At 40.1% G+C, this 16,676-nt stretch overlaps 1 protein-coding gene across 2 annotated transcripts; it reads right to left on the reverse strand.

Moving 5' to 3' along the window:
• Positions 1 to 424: 424 nt before the first annotated feature.
• On the reverse strand, positions 425 to 16,212 carry rras (RAS related). 2 transcript variants are annotated; one of them, XM_057028646.1, is made up of 7 exons: positions 15,815 to 16,212; positions 15,123 to 15,210; positions 14,270 to 14,372; positions 6,560 to 6,682; positions 2,269 to 2,377; positions 1,303 to 1,421; positions 425 to 1,022 (listed from the first exon to the last, which is right to left on the reverse strand). In XM_057028646.1, the coding sequence occupies exons 1-7, from the start codon at positions 15,899 to 15,901 to the stop codon at positions 935 to 937; spliced, it is 717 nt and encodes a 238-aa protein (XP_056884626.1). In that variant the 5' UTR covers positions 15,902 to 16,212; the 3' UTR covers positions 425 to 934. The 2 variants fall into 2 exon arrangements, with proteins under 2 accessions (XP_056884626.1, XP_056884627.1); XM_057028647.1 differs by lacking the exon at positions 6,560 to 6,682 and having other exon boundaries at positions 15,815 to 16,205.
• Positions 16,213 to 16,676: the final 464 nt, after the last annotated feature.

Genomic DNA, 16,676 nt, shown 5'->3' on the forward strand with positions numbered 1-16,676 from the left:
TCGAGCTCCCTCACTTAATAGCCTTTCTTAAGTTTAAGAGAAATAAAAAGCGAAAAAATCGCAGAAATAAACTGACCAGCTTGTTAGCTTTGCTTCACTTAGAGCTGTTCTTTGCGCATGCAAAGTGACCCAAGTGTTAACAAAATTCAGATGTCATGTGACTGGCTGCCCTGTAGATCAAGCAGGTGGCAGATGATAGGCTGACGTCTATGTTTTGAATGTGATTGTATCTTGGCGATTGACGTATTGAGCACCCCTGCCCAACATATTTCCTTTTTTTGGGTCACAATGCTCAACAGACAACTCCTGCACCTGATCTGATGTCAGTTTATGAGCACACTCTTGAATTCTTAGAAGAAATAAAACCTCTGGATTTTTGTATTGATTAATAAAACCACTAATGATTGGAGTTACTGCCTACAAATTATCTTGGAATTTACATTTTTTATTGCAAATTTTACAGGGAATCAACACCTATTATACTGCACAAGTCAAATTGATGAATCAAAAGAAAGTACTTGGATAACAATCCTGGCATGCAGTAGTATAAGCATGGGAAATTGACCCAACATGATAGTTGAAGGTTCTAATTTATTCAGCTTTAAATTAATGTGTTGAGGATGTCCACTGACTTTCCTGCACCAATGTATGACAAGGGACTTTTTTTTTTTAAATTTTAGTCGGGCTTTTCAGTAAATTCAGCTGTAGATGACGCTTGCAAATCAATCATGTCAAGCATATTTACAATTAAGAAATTAGTCAAATACAAAAGTAAATCATCACACTGATTTCAAATGTTAAGAAATGAACTTTCTTTAAATTTTGTTTCATGTTACATCTTATCTTAATTCCAACATGCATGTGCACATACATAAAAACAGAATTTTTGTTGTGCTCTAGCAGAAGGCAGCCTTGGTGTCTGTGGTTGTTGTACTCAAAGAAGGCTACAGGGACAGCCACGACTCTTCTGTATTCCTTTGTAATTAGATGGTGGAGGGGGACTCTCTGTTTCATGAAATCTTCTGTAGACCAAGGAGGAAAGAAGGACAAAATCCTTAAAGGCACATCAATTATATTTTAACCAATGCAACATTTCAATTTCTTCTACAGATTTTCCAACATGTATAAAAAATGCCAAAAAAAGCCCAGAAATACACAAATGTAAATATTATGAGCAAGGTGGAGTTGTGAGTTGTACTGTTATATTACATTAGTCCTAAAGGAGCAAAACAGGGTCAAATCATTTATTTAGAAATTTTGATTCTTTTGTTTAACAACTGAAAAATTGATTTTTGACCATACCGAATAATTTTTACCAGCTCCAAGAAAGCCTCGTCAACATTGCAACGGTTCTTGGCAGAAGCCTCCATGTAGTGGATTCTGTTCTCTCTTGCGAACGCCTGTGCATCATCTCCAGAGATCTGTAGAAAAAGCAAATATCAAGGCCCAGCCTCCAGCCAGTATTACCTTGTAACTGTACGGCTATGCTAGTTTGTTCTGGTCTATTTAGATTTCACTAGTTATTTGCGTTTTCATTCATTTTTAATGATGTCAAATGTTATGACTATGAGTTTTCTTTTAAATAAGTTTCATTATCCATCCATCTATCCACCCATCCATCATTTAGTGGTATTATTGGGCAAGTCATGAGCTCATCACATTCTTTATGGCATCTATATGCTTTAAACTCGGTTCACAAGTGTTGATTCAAAAATCATTGGAGAGTTCAATTCCAGGTTGAGTTGAATGCCTTGGAAAATAAACTAAGTAGTGGTATTAACCCCAGAATGTCTTGTCTGAAGCAGTCACCATTGTAAAGGTGCACAAACTTGACCTGTGAACATTTTCAGTGGATTTGTCTGCAGCCAGGAACAACTGGACAGAATTCAGCTTTTTCAGTCTATGCATTACTATGTATGTATGTATGTATGTATGTATGTATGTATGTATGTATGTATGTATGTATGTATATCTGTGAATAAACGCATACTTCATCCCTCAGTCGGTATTAATTTAGCAGACTCCTGCATCCTTTTATTTTCTTGACTGTTGACAGTGCTTTGGCAACTTTTGTTCTTAGCCTGGTCCCGTATTGACTCGTTACAAAAACTTGCGATAGCATTGGAGCAGAGCGGCATGATCAAAGTAGTTTAGATGAGTCATTGCATACGCCGCTTTCATCAATAATTGGTCATTTGAGAATCCAATGATTTCTGTGGTTTAGGACAGGAAAAAATGTGTGTTGGTTTTTGGAGTATTTCAACTCACCACTCTTTGCATTTCCAGGTCTGCCTTGTTTCCTACCAGAACCATCGGGAATTCATCTCTATCCTTAACTCTGAGGATCTGTGTATGAAATTTCTGGACCTCATGGTAACTGTAATGGTACAACAAAATTGGTTATAATCATATATGATAATAGATTTTAATCGAAAACCATCCCCCATGATTACCATGATTATCCAAAATTTATATTTTACAGAATAGACTTGCATGACGAAAACTGTGTAGATAGACCTGCTCTACCTGCAGCGTGATTTTTTTGTTTTGGGACAACCCTAACCCTAATTTCTCATTTTTTTGATGCAGTCGCACATGGTTAGGACTGAGGCATTGTGACAGTGCAACAATTTCACACTCCATTTATGTTGATATTTACATACCAAAGACACATTCACATCTGAGAAATCGATGTGGAAGAAAAAACAAGAAAGGCCAAATCAAACTATTATCAAGACAGTCTTTCACAGGATTTTCACAACCTCAGGCCATTTTGGAAGCAGTTGAATTGTGCTCTGAACAACATAAAAAGGTTACAAATCAGATTAAATATAATAATGAATACACTTCTATTCTCCTCAGTATTACCTTCAATCAACATTTCTCAAGTAACTGTTTCTCAACAATTTCCAAACACTTAACATATGATAAGCCATCCACTTATAATAATTCATTTTCTTTTAGCAAAATTCAACCTACTGAAGTTTTAAAGTTTGAATGAAAAAAAGAAGCGCTGGCCCTGATGATTTGGAAGCTAAGTTTCTGAAACTTGTAACTCATGTTATCATGTATCCACTTGCTGACCTGTTTAATTTAACTTTATATTTTTACTTTTGTTCATTTCTCTCCACATGGAAATCTGCCGCTTATACCTCTAATCAAATCAGGAGATCTATCTGATGTCAACAACTTTTTTTTTATCAATGATCTATTGTTCATCTTTATGCAGACAATACTGTTATTTACATTTCCAACTCCAACAGAACTCAAATCCAACATTCCCTACAGCTTAATTTTAACTCTAAGACTGGCTTTTTAACAATAGACTTGGATTTAATCTAAAGAAGTCCTGCAGCATGATCTTTGGTTTGCGACACACTCACTCATATCATCTTCATCTGCCCATTCATTGTGTTGATGGTTCACCTCTCCAAGTTAACTTATTCAAATATCTTGGACTCTCTGTCCACCCAGAACTCTCATTAAAACCCCATATTGACTAGGTCATAAAATGAACATATGACTGTTTTTAAAAAAAAAAATTCATTATGTAGGTTTGTTTTGAGATGTCCCTTTAGAATCCACCACAGTCATCTGTACGATACAATTAACTGCCAACAGCCCAAACCTAGAAGACATTTTCACTGGGTTTTTATTTTTAAATGTATTTACATTAATTGTCCTACTTATTTAAAATCACTTTTGATTCCCTTCAGATCCCTTTTGATTCCCTTCAGATCACCACTCTGAGAACTATGCAATATCCCTTCTATCCTGTACCCAACATCTCCAAAGAAATTGGCCGTAAAGCATTTAGATTCAAAGCTGCATCTGACTGGAACAATTGCTCACTCTCTCTCAGATCAATCTCCTTCCTTCACTGTTGCAAGTCATCTCTTTTCAACCATCTCAAAACAAACTGCTCATGTCTTTCACCAACAATTGCTGGTGTCATGTACTGCAATATCTGAGATATGGGAGTGGGATGGGTGAGGGTGAGCGAGTTGTCTGTATTTTGTTTTAACATAATTTATTATCTTTATTGTACTCTATTGTTTTGTAATCTATTGTAATGTTTGTATGTCATTGTATGTAGTGAATGTTGTATGTGTTTCCTGGATCCCCTTGAAAACGAGACATTCCATCTCAAGGGGCTATCCTTTAATAAATACAAGTTCAAACATTCAGAGTTGTTCCAAACCAGTTAGAAAGGCATGTCAGACAAATTTTCTTAAAACAAAGGGCAAGAAAATCATAATGTCTAACTTGAGTTAGTGTCATATATGTTAATACATCTACATCTAATCAATAGCTTAAGTATGATTTAAAAACATTTTAACAACATTCATATATGTATGCCAGCAGTGGTTAGTGGATGGTGGTGGTAGCTCAGTCAGTTGGGAAGTGGGCTAAGAAGTAAAGAATTCTTGCTTTGAGCCCCAATGCAGACCAAACATGAAAGGTGTTTTTGGCAGTAGGAGAAGGTGCCAGAATACCTTCAGAGGTACGCTTGAGCAAGGTACTGAGCCTACAAATGCTAGGGCCCTGCGATGAACTGACAACTCATCCAGGCGTATACCCTGCCTTTGCCCACTGTGGACCCTCCCCGTGACCCAGAAAGAGATAAAGAGGTTAAGCAGACAAAATGAGTGTTTATTGGCTGTAATGCAGAGACTTCATTATTGAGTAGTATCACACGGGAGGCCTTAACTTCAATGCCATTGGTCTATGTTTCCTGCTTTGCTGCCCAAGTGAAAAGCATAAAAAAAAGCATTTTGTCAAATTTAATATCCCATTATAATTCACTGATAATAGATCAGGACTCATATAGGATGATGTTTGGATCCAGACCCAGAACCCAGTCCACCAGTTAATGACTACTTCTAATGAACACTAAATGTGGGCGGTGTATTGCTGCATAATGCCCCTTCTCCGGATATTACAATTTGTTTCCTACGTGTTTTAAGGTCTGCACCTTTACTTTATACTGATTAATAGGCGAATTTGTTTGCCTTTGCTTTCTTCTTCAGTGTAGGTAAGCTGGCTATATCAACCACTGAATATGTTCCACTTTTGGCACATTTACTTTACCAATTTTTAAGAGTGTGTACAATTTTCCATATCCAATCCTGACCAAATTTATTATTCCTACACTCAGACATGTCAAATATTCACCACAGAACGTTGATTTAGTGCTGGGCAGCACAAAACACACAGAGACACAGGAATATGCGGCTGAAAATGGCAATCGAGCAGCTGCAAGACATTTTAATGTAAATGAGTCCATGGTCAGGAAGTGGAGAAAACAAGAAAATGAACTGCGCCGAGGAAGACGAAGCTGAGTTTCCGCGGGAACAAAGCAAGGTGGCCCGAGCTGGAAGACCGAGTGGAACAGTGGGTTGTGGAACAGCAAACAACTGGAAGGCGCTTCTCTACTGTCACCATTCGACAAAAGGCCAAAGCGATTACTCAAGAAATGGACATTGAGCACTTCCAAGGAGGTCCATCTTGGTGTTATCACTTTATGAGGAGGTGGTATCTCTCCATACGCGCAAGGACAACTGTTGCGGATTACCAGGAGAGGGTGGCCATCCTCCGCACCTACTGCCGCGACAAGATAACCGTGCCCAGCCACATCACCAACATTTTGACATCCCTTTGACCCACACAGTGGAGAAAAAAGGTACCAGCACGGTGGCGATACGCACAACCGGGCACGAGAAGTCGTCGTTCACCGTGGTTCTCGGCTGCCACGGAAACGGACAGAGCGCTGGATGACGGAAGGCGAACACTCCTTCACAAAGATTATGAGGCAGTGGCGGGCAAGTCATGCCACCATATGCGGGTGGATTGTAGACGCATGGGCTATGATACCGTCTTCATGTATTGTAAGAGCTTTCACAAAATCAACGCTGAACTGGAACCGGTCGGTGAGTCTGATTCAGACGATTAAGAAGAGGAATTTGGGATGTTGGACATTGAAATAGCGCAGCTGTTTAATTCAGATACAGAAGATGAAAACTTTGATGGTTTTGTGGCGGAAGAATGAATATTTTGTTCAATAAATGTGTCGAAACTCACCGTTTTACTTCCGTTTTTACTGTATGTTTTAGCATGCGTTTTAAATACAGATATAGCAACCGTAACTGAGACTGCGCCTTTTATTACAGTGCGCCTTATATTCGTGAAAATACGGTAGACCCAAATGCAGACTAGAGAGTCTGTTTGAGGTGCAACCTTTTGCACATTAATGTGCATTAACATCTCCAAAGAAAAGGACTCAAACATATCTACATCTACCCTGGGGTGGGGAGCCTATCACAGCTGTTGGGGTACACCCTGAACAAGTTTGGCTAATCAAAAGGCTCACATAGAAAGGCAAAAGAACATTCACACAGGTTACTGGGAGAAGCTGCCATCTTGCCTGCTCCAACGCTTATTGTAAATATTGTGGGTTTTCTTATATTTTCAACATTTTAACCATCCCGACACCGTGCAATCACTAATTACACACACTTTTAAAAATCAGCAGAGAGTACTTCAAGATTTCTGACCCTACCTGGCCCAGTAAAATCCTGTGGAGCTCCAGCAATAACAACAATGGAGAAATTGCCACCTCCAAGAAATCGCCCTGCCACACAATCCCTCACTGCCCAGCATTCTTCTGGCCAATGTCCAGTCTCTGGAAAACAAGATGGGTGATCTGAAGGCGAGAATTGTGTTCCAGAGAGACATATAGGACTGCAATATCATTTGCCTCACCAGAACATGGCTGACCCCCGTCGATCCCAGTCCATGTCGTTCAACTAGTGGAGCTCTTCTCATTTCACCGTGAAAAGAACAGAAGAATTGGGAAAATTGAGGGTAGGCAATATGTGTCTGATGGTGAACAACAACTGGTAGTTGAATCATAGCAACTGAAACTCAAACAGTCCAGTTGCTATGATTCAACACCCAGAATTACCATGGCCTGGATGACTGAGGACCTTTACAGACAAACTGGTGTGATGGCAGGAATGTTACCCTTTTCCATCTCCACTCGCCTAACCTGAGCTGCTGATGATAAAGTGACACCAATTCTATCTCCCCATATTTTCACTTCATCTTTATGCCATTTTTGGTGGCTATTATATTCCACCTCAAGCACGCCCAGACACTGCTTTCTCTGAAATGTATGAGGTTCTCACTAACTACCAGGCTAACCACCAGGATGAAGCCCTCATCGTAGCCGGTGACTTTAGAAGTTCTGAACAGAAGAAGATAAGGCCTGATCTCAACAAAAACATTGCAGTACATGCCCCAATAGAGGCAACCGGACTTTAGACCATGTATATGCCATTCAGGGAAAACCAAACCAAACCACATCGCTCTCGTATTCAGTCAGCTCCAGTGATACAGGACGTGACATGCTGTATGGACCAATAAATGGCTACCTTTCAGGATGCCTTGGAAAACGCAAACTGGAGTATGTCCTATGAGAGCACAAACAAATATATTTGGGATGTCCTGGCAGCCTGCACCTCTGTCTACAAAATTGAGCTCCTCATGGAGAGGAACATGGAGGATTGCAAGGCCATGTCTTACTATGTTTGCACAATGGTGAGAGAGGCCAAGCATCGTGATGGAAAAAAGCTGGAGATGCAGCTTCAGAAGTCTAACCCTTGAGGACTGTAGCAGCAACAAAAGACTTTACAGCATGTACATCTAAGGTGGGCATTGGCTCTTCTCTGGCTGATAAAATTAACAACTTCTATGCCTGTTGAGTTCAACCCAGCAGAAAGGAAGTGGTGCTCACTGTGACAGAGCTAGGGAGATCATAGAGTTAACACCAGGAAGGCCGCTGAACATGATGGGATTACCACACTTGTCCTGAGAGACTGTGTTGTCCCAGTACTAATGAAAATCGAGCCCACCACACTGAATAACTACCACCCAATAGCCCTGACATCTGTTTTGCCACTGTTGTTTGTCTGGGGTTAGGCCAGGCATGGGCAAACTAAGGCCCGGGGGCCACACACGGCCCGTTAAACATTTTAATCCGGCCCGTCAAACTTGAAAAATTAAATGAATAAACCTTGTTAATGTTAAATTTTCACTGCAATTCTGGTGTTTTCCCACTAGAAAAAAGACAGTCAGGAGGAGAGTGATGGTGATATCCTGAAGGATAACAGAACTTTCAGTGCTTTAAAATAGAAATGGTTATTAATTTTTTTTAAAAAGGCACATTTTATTCATTTGATTTTAAGTGTTTTAAGACTCATTCCAAAGTCAGATATTTTGTTGTAATGCTTCTCTTCATTTTCATTTGAAATTAAAGCACACGTTTTCTCCATATCCCAAGATGTGTATTTTTTCTCCAATGAGGTGAAGTTACCAAAGCACTCCATCCATCCATCTGCTCCTGGTCCGGCCCCTTTGTCAAATGTTAGAACCCATTGTGGCCCACGAATCAAAATGTTTGCCCACCCCTGGGTTAGGCCCTGGGATTCTGGCAAGCACCTTGAAACAATTTTGATTGTAAAAGACGCTATATAAATAAAGATTGATTGATTGATTGATTGATTGATTGATTGATTGGTGAAGAAGTGTTTTGAACAGCTGGTCAAAAACCTCTTCCCCTCCTCTCTCCCTGATGCTCCAGAACCTCAGCAGTCTGCATATCTTCCCATCACATTCACAGATGGTGGAGGGGGTTGACAGCTTCAGATACTACGGGGTCAAATATCTCAGAGGATATGACATGGATTCACATCAACACTGAGGCAAAAAAGGCATTGAGACTTCATACTTCTGGTCAGAATTAATGAAAATGAGGTATCCTTCAGCAATGCACCGAACCCACAAAATCTCACATATACTTGCAGGTCTTAACCCAAGAAGGTCTTAACACTAAAGGGGCTGAACATGAGAGCCGATGCTTCATCAGAAATCCCCTTGAAATACCTAATACTCTGAGCGATGCACCTGATTTCTCATTGGACTGAGTGAAAGTAGGTGAAGGTATCCCCACCAAAATGCTCCACATGTCAGCAATTAGACCCCTTGACTGAATCCAGCAGAACAATGAGCAGAGTTAACAGTACTCAGTTGCTTAGATCCAGTATGTTCAGAGGGAAATCAAGTATCAGCGTTTCCAAGGAGTAAACATACACAAAATCTTGTTAGTTTTGTAACTTTATAGCAAAACAGCATCCAAAAGAATAATTTACTAGGACTGCAGAACATGAGCAAGATCTGCAATTACACTTTTCAACATTGTGATGATATGACACATGATAAATAATATTTTTTTTACAAAACAGCTTAAATAACATAAATTTAATATGTAAAATTACTGCAAAATTTTCCACTTAAGCAGAACTCTAAAATATCAAATAACAGGAATAGGAGGGTTGCTAGAATTTTTTTTATTTTATAAATTACTAATTTACCCAGAATGACGAAAAAATATTTACCCTTGGGGTAAGCAGCTTCTCAAAGTTTGATTTTCTCAAAGAGTGCATGGTAGAGACAGCAGCTATTTTATGTCCTGAGAGCAAGAACAAATTTAAAAATAAAGCTTATCACGCAGTAAGGTGACTCATATTGAGCTAATTGACGAAGATTTAGCTAGCAAGCTAAATAAACAAGCGGAGTCATTTACATTTTATTCTTTGGCATTGGATGAAAGTAATGACATAAAGGACATTTCTCAGCTTTTAATTTTTATCAGAGGGATTAATCAAATCAAATCAATTCAATCATTATTTATATAGCGTCTTATACAATCAAAATTGTTTCAAGGCGCTTTCCAGAATTCCAGGGCCTAACCCCAGACAAGCAACAGTGGCAAGGAAAAACTCCCCTTTAACAGGAAGAAACCTTGAGCAGGACCAGGCTCATGTAGGGGGACCCTCCTGCTGATGGCCGGCTGGGTAAAGAGAGGAGAGGAGAGGAGACCTCTTTTTCAAAGAGGTAGGTTTTGAGTCTGATCTTAAAAGTAGCGATGGAGTCAGCCTCCCGTACCTGGACAGGGAGCTGGTTCCATAGCAGGGGGGCCTGGTAGTTAAATGCTCGGCCCCCCATTCTACTCCTAGAAACTCTGGGAACCACAAGTAGACCAGCATTCTGAGAGCGGAGCGGTCTATTGGGCTGATAAGGTATCACTAGCTCCTCCAGGTAGGATGGAGCTAGGCCTCTGAAGGGTTTTAAAAATTATTCTAAATTTAACAGGCAGCCAATGAAGCGACGTCATTACAGGAGTTATGTGATCTCTTTTGTCAATACCTGTCAGAACTCTGGCTGCAGCATTTTGGATCAACTGGAGGCTTCTTAAAGAGTTGTTTGGACACCCTGATAATAAAGAATTACAGTAGTCCAGCCTGGAAGTAACAAATGCATGGACTAACTTTTCAGCATCATGCCGCGTCAGTAGCTTCCTAATCTTTGTGATGTGGTAAAACATCCTTCAACAGGTGTGTTGGGATGGGATCTAAAAGACACGTGGTGGTCTTGGATTTCTGAATTAGCGAAGACGCCTCAGAAAAATATATAGGGCTGAAGGAGTTTAAGGGCTCGTTGGAGAACCTGTATGTTCCCAGTCAGCACATCTGGTGATGGTCCCGTTGTTGGGATGGCCTGGTTAGCTTTCTCTCTGATAGCTAGAACTTTATCAGTGAAGAAGCTCATGAAGTCTTTACCACTAAGGGAAGAAGGGATATGTGGATCTAAAACACCGTGACTCTTAGTTAATTTGGCCACAGTGCTGAAAAGAAACCTGGGGTTGCTCTTATTTTCCTCAATTAAAGAAGAAAAATAAGCTGTTCTAGCCTTGCGAAGGGCCTTTTTGTAAACTAATAGACAGTCTTTCCAGGCTACATGATAGCTGTCTATTTTACAAGAATGCCACTTCCTTTCCAGTCTTTGCACTTTCTGCTTGAGGGTCTTGATATGTGAATTATACCAGGGGGCACACCTCCTCTGATTTACTATTTTCTTTTTCAGGGGGGCAACAGAATCAAGCGTGATTCTCAGTGAGGTTGCTGCACCATCAGCAATAGAGTCAACCTCAGCAGGGCTAAGATTATAATGATTTATCCCTGGGGAAACACACGGTGGTCCTGGGATTAGCACAGGGGTCACTTCCTTAAACTTAGCTACAGCATTATCTGAAAGACATCTGCTATAGTAAGACTGTGTTCTGAGCATAGAAGAATCCTTAATCATAAATGTGAAAGTGATCAAAGAATGATCTGACAGGAGTGGGTTCTGAGGGAACACTGACACATGTTCTACCTCAACACCATAAGTCAGAACTAGCTATAGGGTGTGGTTGAAGCTATGAGTTGGTTGGTTTATCTGCTGGAGGAAACCAACTGACTCAAGTAATGAAATGAAGCCAATTCTAAAGCTGTCATTTACAACGTCTACATGGATATTAAAGTCTCCAATGATAATAACTTTGTCCGTTCTAAGGACCAAGTCAGATAAGAAATCAGAGAACTCAGACAGGAACTCTGACACGCGTAGGTGTGCCGCTAATCGATTGGCGGAGCTTTTACTGTAGTGCATCCACCAAAGGCGCACAGCAGATTAAGCAGGTGTGGTTGAAGCTATGAGTTGGTTGGTTTATCTGCTGGAGGAAACCAACTGACTCAAGTAATGAAATGAAGCCATTTCTAAAGCTGTCATTTACAACGTCTACATGGATATTAAAGTCTCCAATGATAATGACTTTGTCCGTTCTAAGGACCAAGTCAGATGAGAAATCAGAGAACTCAGACAGGAACTCTGACACGCGTAGGTGTGCCGCCGCTGTGTGGGAGCTTAATGACAAATTTGAGATAACAGAGGAGTTATTTGCCAAGGCACAAGCTACCATGGAGTATGCTCACGGACGTTGCCACAGATGGATTGCCAAATGTGACTAGAAAAAAAACGTCAAATTGCACAAAACAATCCAAGACTGGGTGAAAGAGGACAACCCTCGGCAGTTAGTAACTTTCTTCCACTGCATAATCCACCAGGAAGCACTATGTAAATCTGTATTGCAGCTTGACCACATAGTGAAGCCAGCTGTAAAACTTGTAAACTGTATTCGAGTGAGGGGACTTTAGCTTCGTTAGTTTATTATGTTTCTTGAAGAAACTGACACCAATCACCAGGACTTGCTTTGCCACTTCAATGTTCGCTGGTTAAGTTTGAGGAAAGTGTGTCAACGAGTGTGGGAGCTCAGACAGGAGCACATTTTTGGAGCTACCGTATTTTCACGACTATAAGGCGCACCTAAAACACTGAGATTTTCTCAAAAATCGACGGTGCGCCTTATAATATGGAGTGCCTTGTGTGTGGACTGAGTTCCAAAATCTGCTGTGCGCCTTTGGTGGGTGCACTACGGTAAAAGCTCCGCCAATCGATTAGCAGTACACCTACGCGTAAGGATCCCCTAAAATGGCGGCAGTCAAGCGAGACGCGTATGAATGAGGCTTACTTTAAACTGCAGGCCATCGAATATGCGGCTGAAAATGGCAATCACGCAATCTTAGTGTTTTCGCTTTATGAGGAGGCGGCATCTCTCCATACGCACAAGGACAACTGTTGCGCAGCGGCTGCCCGCGGATTAACAGGAGAGGGTGGCCATCTTCCGCACCTACTGCCTCGACAAGATAACTGCGCCCAGCCACATCACCAACATGGATGAGATCCCTCTGACTTTTAACATCCCTTTGACCCACAAAGTGGAGAAAAAGGGACCAGCACAGTGGCGATATGCACAACGGGGCACGAGAAGTCGTCGTTCACCGTGGTTCTCGGCTGCCACGGAAACGGACAGAGTGTTGGATGACGGAAGGTGAACACTCCTTCAAAAAGACTATGAGGCAGCGGCGGGCAAGTTATGCCACCATATGCAGGTGGATTGTAGACGCATAAAGGAATTCGGGATGTTGGACATTGAAATAATGCAGCTGTTTAGTTCAGATACAGAAGATGAAAACTTTGATGGTTTTGTGGCAGAAAAATGAATATTTTTTTCAATAAATGTGTCGAAACTCACTGTTTTACTTCCGTTGTCATTTTTTACTGTATGTTTCAGCATGCGCCTAATAATACGGTGCGCCTTATGTATGTTTTAAATACAGAAATAGCACCCATAACTGAGACTGCGCCTTTTAATACAGTGCGCCTTATGGTCGTGAAAATACGGTACACAAACATCAGAGTCTTCAAAACCAAGCTCGCCTTATTCTCGAAGCAAATGTCAAACAAGTCATTCACTCGTTTCCCCTCACTGGTGACATTGAAAGAGGCCCCTCGACATGCAAAAATACAGAAAACCACTGGATGACCTGCATGGAGAAGTCTGCTGTCAGTTTTCTGAATTGAGAAGTCACTTCAGCTGGTTTCATGACCCTTCACAAAAGATCCTGAAAGAGTGCCAGAAGAGTTGCAGTTGGAACTGATTGATCTCCAATGTGACACTGTTATGGAGGAGTTCAACTTTGTTAAACTGGATGAGTTTTATGCTTCATTAAGTGCAACCAAATTTCCAAACATCCAGAAGGTGGCACAGAGGATGCTGGTGTTGTTTGGCTCTAAATGTGTGTGTGAACAGACCTTTAATGTGTAAAACACCAAGAAAGCATCCCACAGATCCCAGTTGAGTGCTGAACACCTCAGATCTGTTCTGAGAATTGCCACAACAAAACTGACACTGGACTTTGATTCATATTTGGTATTTTTACAAAACAAGTATCAGCCTGAAGGTACACTGTTTTCAATTTTGGCTGCCTTGTAAAATTTCTACTCATAGCTGTGTCTACATTTGCCAAACATAACCAATAAAATATATATCTCGCTTTGTTTTCCTTAATCAATATTTTGTGGGGAGCACATTTTGATAGTCCAACAGGGTCCAATCAAATAATGCTCCTCGTATGCACCCAAACATATATATTAACTCTTATCTTGTGTGTTTAATGAACATTTGAGGTGCAGGGAGCAAAAATGTATCATCATGAAAGTGATAAGTTTACTGTTCATGTGCAGAGGTAAGAGTCGAACTTTGAAAGATATGATCACTTTTCATATCTACACCAGAATAAAAATATTGAATTTAAAAAAAATCCACCCCTGCCCAATTGATTGGAGAGTTGTAATTGTTCTAGTGATGCTGCACGAAGCATTTGCTATCCAAATGCAAAAAAAAAGACGGACGGACGGACGGACGGACGGACGGACGGACGGACAGACAGACAGACAGACCACACATAACATATTCTGTTAGAATTACCTGCCCCTGTCATTTAGGGCAAACACCATTAAGAATCCTTCCCCTGAACGCATGTACTGCTCTCTCATTGCCCCAAACTCCTCCTGGCCGGCTGTGTCTAAAACTGTAAAAACACAGGTTTTAATTATTATCCTTAAATATGAGGGAGTAATGGCATGAAATCATGAAGATTTCAACATACACACATTTTCTGACAGATATCATATAGAGACAGTAAGGCAAGCATCGTTGCCTTTTTGTGTCAGACAGGTTTTTCTTTGACAGGATGAGGCTGTTAAACATAGCTTGTATTTTAATGAACTTTACCAATAATAAAGTTCATTCAAATGCAAGATGAGTCTGTTAAACACATCCTGAATTTTAATGAACATGACCAATTTATTATTTTTTTAAAGCTATATTGGATCTAACAGGAACATTTAAACAAACAAACCAACCTAAAGAAAGAAAGCAACAACTTGTTCAACAGAAAATAGATACACACAAAGAACAGCAGCAAAAACAACAAAGACAAAAACAAAACAAAGAGTACAATCACAAAACTGAAGGAAAAAAGGAAACAAAAATGGGACAAGGGAACAAAGCAATAAACAGATAGGAAAGAAATAAATTATCTAGATATATATTCGTGAGGGGGTACTAGATAAAGTGATAAAAAGAACCTGGATACAACAATACCGTTGCAAAGCAACGCACCCTGCAGTAATACTGAATAAGTACAAGTTTTAGAAGAATAAAACATATCACATTACAGGCTACAAACCCAGAATTTACATGAAGCAATTTACAAAGCCTGTTCTCACTCTGAAAATAGTGTTAAGTATGAATCATATCCAGTGTGAGACAGCCTTACTGTCCAGCCTTGTCTCCTTGCCGTCCACTGTACAGATCTTGGTGTACGAATCTTCAATTGTTGGGTCATAATCGGACACAAAGTAAGACTGTGGGAGACATTTAGTTTAACATTTAGTCAATTTTCTGCCACCTGGATGTAAGTCAACAACCCAAAACATAGCTACATGCAAAGAAGACAAAAGATGAATCTGTGTATGGATGATGATGAAGCATGACTCTTCAAATTTACTGCTAAGAAACTGATGTTAAAATGTTGATGGATATTTCAAAATGTAAACTTATAAATGAAATCTTCAACCTCATGTTTAAATGCAACTCATCTTATTAGTCTGAACATTCAAATTTTGTCAAACAAAATTAATAATAATTTTATTATTATTAAATGTTAAGTGATTTTTTTTTCAAAAGTATGAATACAAATATTATTGGCGTTTGCCAAAAGGAGCAAGTATTTATAAGGTTATCAGCAAAAGTTCGTTATCGTGTACTTTAGAATTAATAATAATAAATTAATAATTAATAAATAAGTACAATGTAATTTACTATTACGTTGCACTTTTAGTTTTTTCTTAATACTTTATGTGCAACATTTATGCTTTAGTCAACGATATTCCAAAGGTGGTTTTGTTAAGCCACTTGTGTTAATGTACACAACAGCCGTGTGTATACTGCTGTAAAATATAGTATTACCTGGATGAACTGGATGGTTAGAGCGCTTTTCCCCACTCCTCCACCGCCCACCACCACAAGTTTGAGTCGTTCCTCTTCTCCACTCATACTGGTTTTGCGCTGGGATTTATCCGTTTGCAATTTTCAACAGCCTAATGCAGAGACGGTTCTTCACCAACAGGCAAGAACTAGAAAAACCGAAACAACGTCTAAGTGAGAGCGGCTCTGTGACGCAGCGGAGGACACCTACGAGGATCGAGACATGAGTCAAACTCTTACAGGAAGCTCATTTTAACATTCCACCTAAAACAATTTGCCAACACCCGCCGGAGAAGTGAACTAAACTTTAAAAGTACTTATATTTCCCTCTCTCAATCGGCCAGTGTCCCATTTGGTTTCTTTTTTCGTTTAATTCCTCAACTTCCTGCCTATAAGACAGACTCTAAAGGGCGGGACTGCTTCCTCTTTTGTCAGAAGAACGTAGACATGCACAAGCACGGACTTGTATTTGTGCGATTTATAGCTCTATATCTGTATGCAACACTTGACCGTGAAATTCACATTACTTTACGTGACACCATGTAAGTGGATTGCAAATTTATTGTAAATTATTGATTGCTCTATCAAGTTTTGTGTTTATGGTCACAGGATACATGTAATGGTTTTGCTCTCTTGGACGAAGTGCAACTCTCTCCTACTCTATGAACATCCCCCTTTATATCACAGCCCCCATGGAGAAAGGAATCTATGTTTATTTTCTGCTGTATCAATGTCTCCTCTTCTTAACCTCTTCATCCCTCTCGGGGTCACGGGGAGGTTACACAACTGGCAGGGTCGCCCCTGGATGAGTCACCAGTTCATCGCATGCTATATGAGAATTTCT

Source organism: Takifugu flavidus, chromosome 3 (genome assembly GCF_003711565.1).
Source record: "Takifugu flavidus isolate HTHZ2018 chromosome 3, ASM371156v2, whole genome shotgun sequence".
NCBI lineage: Eukaryota > Metazoa > Chordata > Actinopteri > Tetraodontiformes > Tetraodontidae > Takifugu > Takifugu flavidus.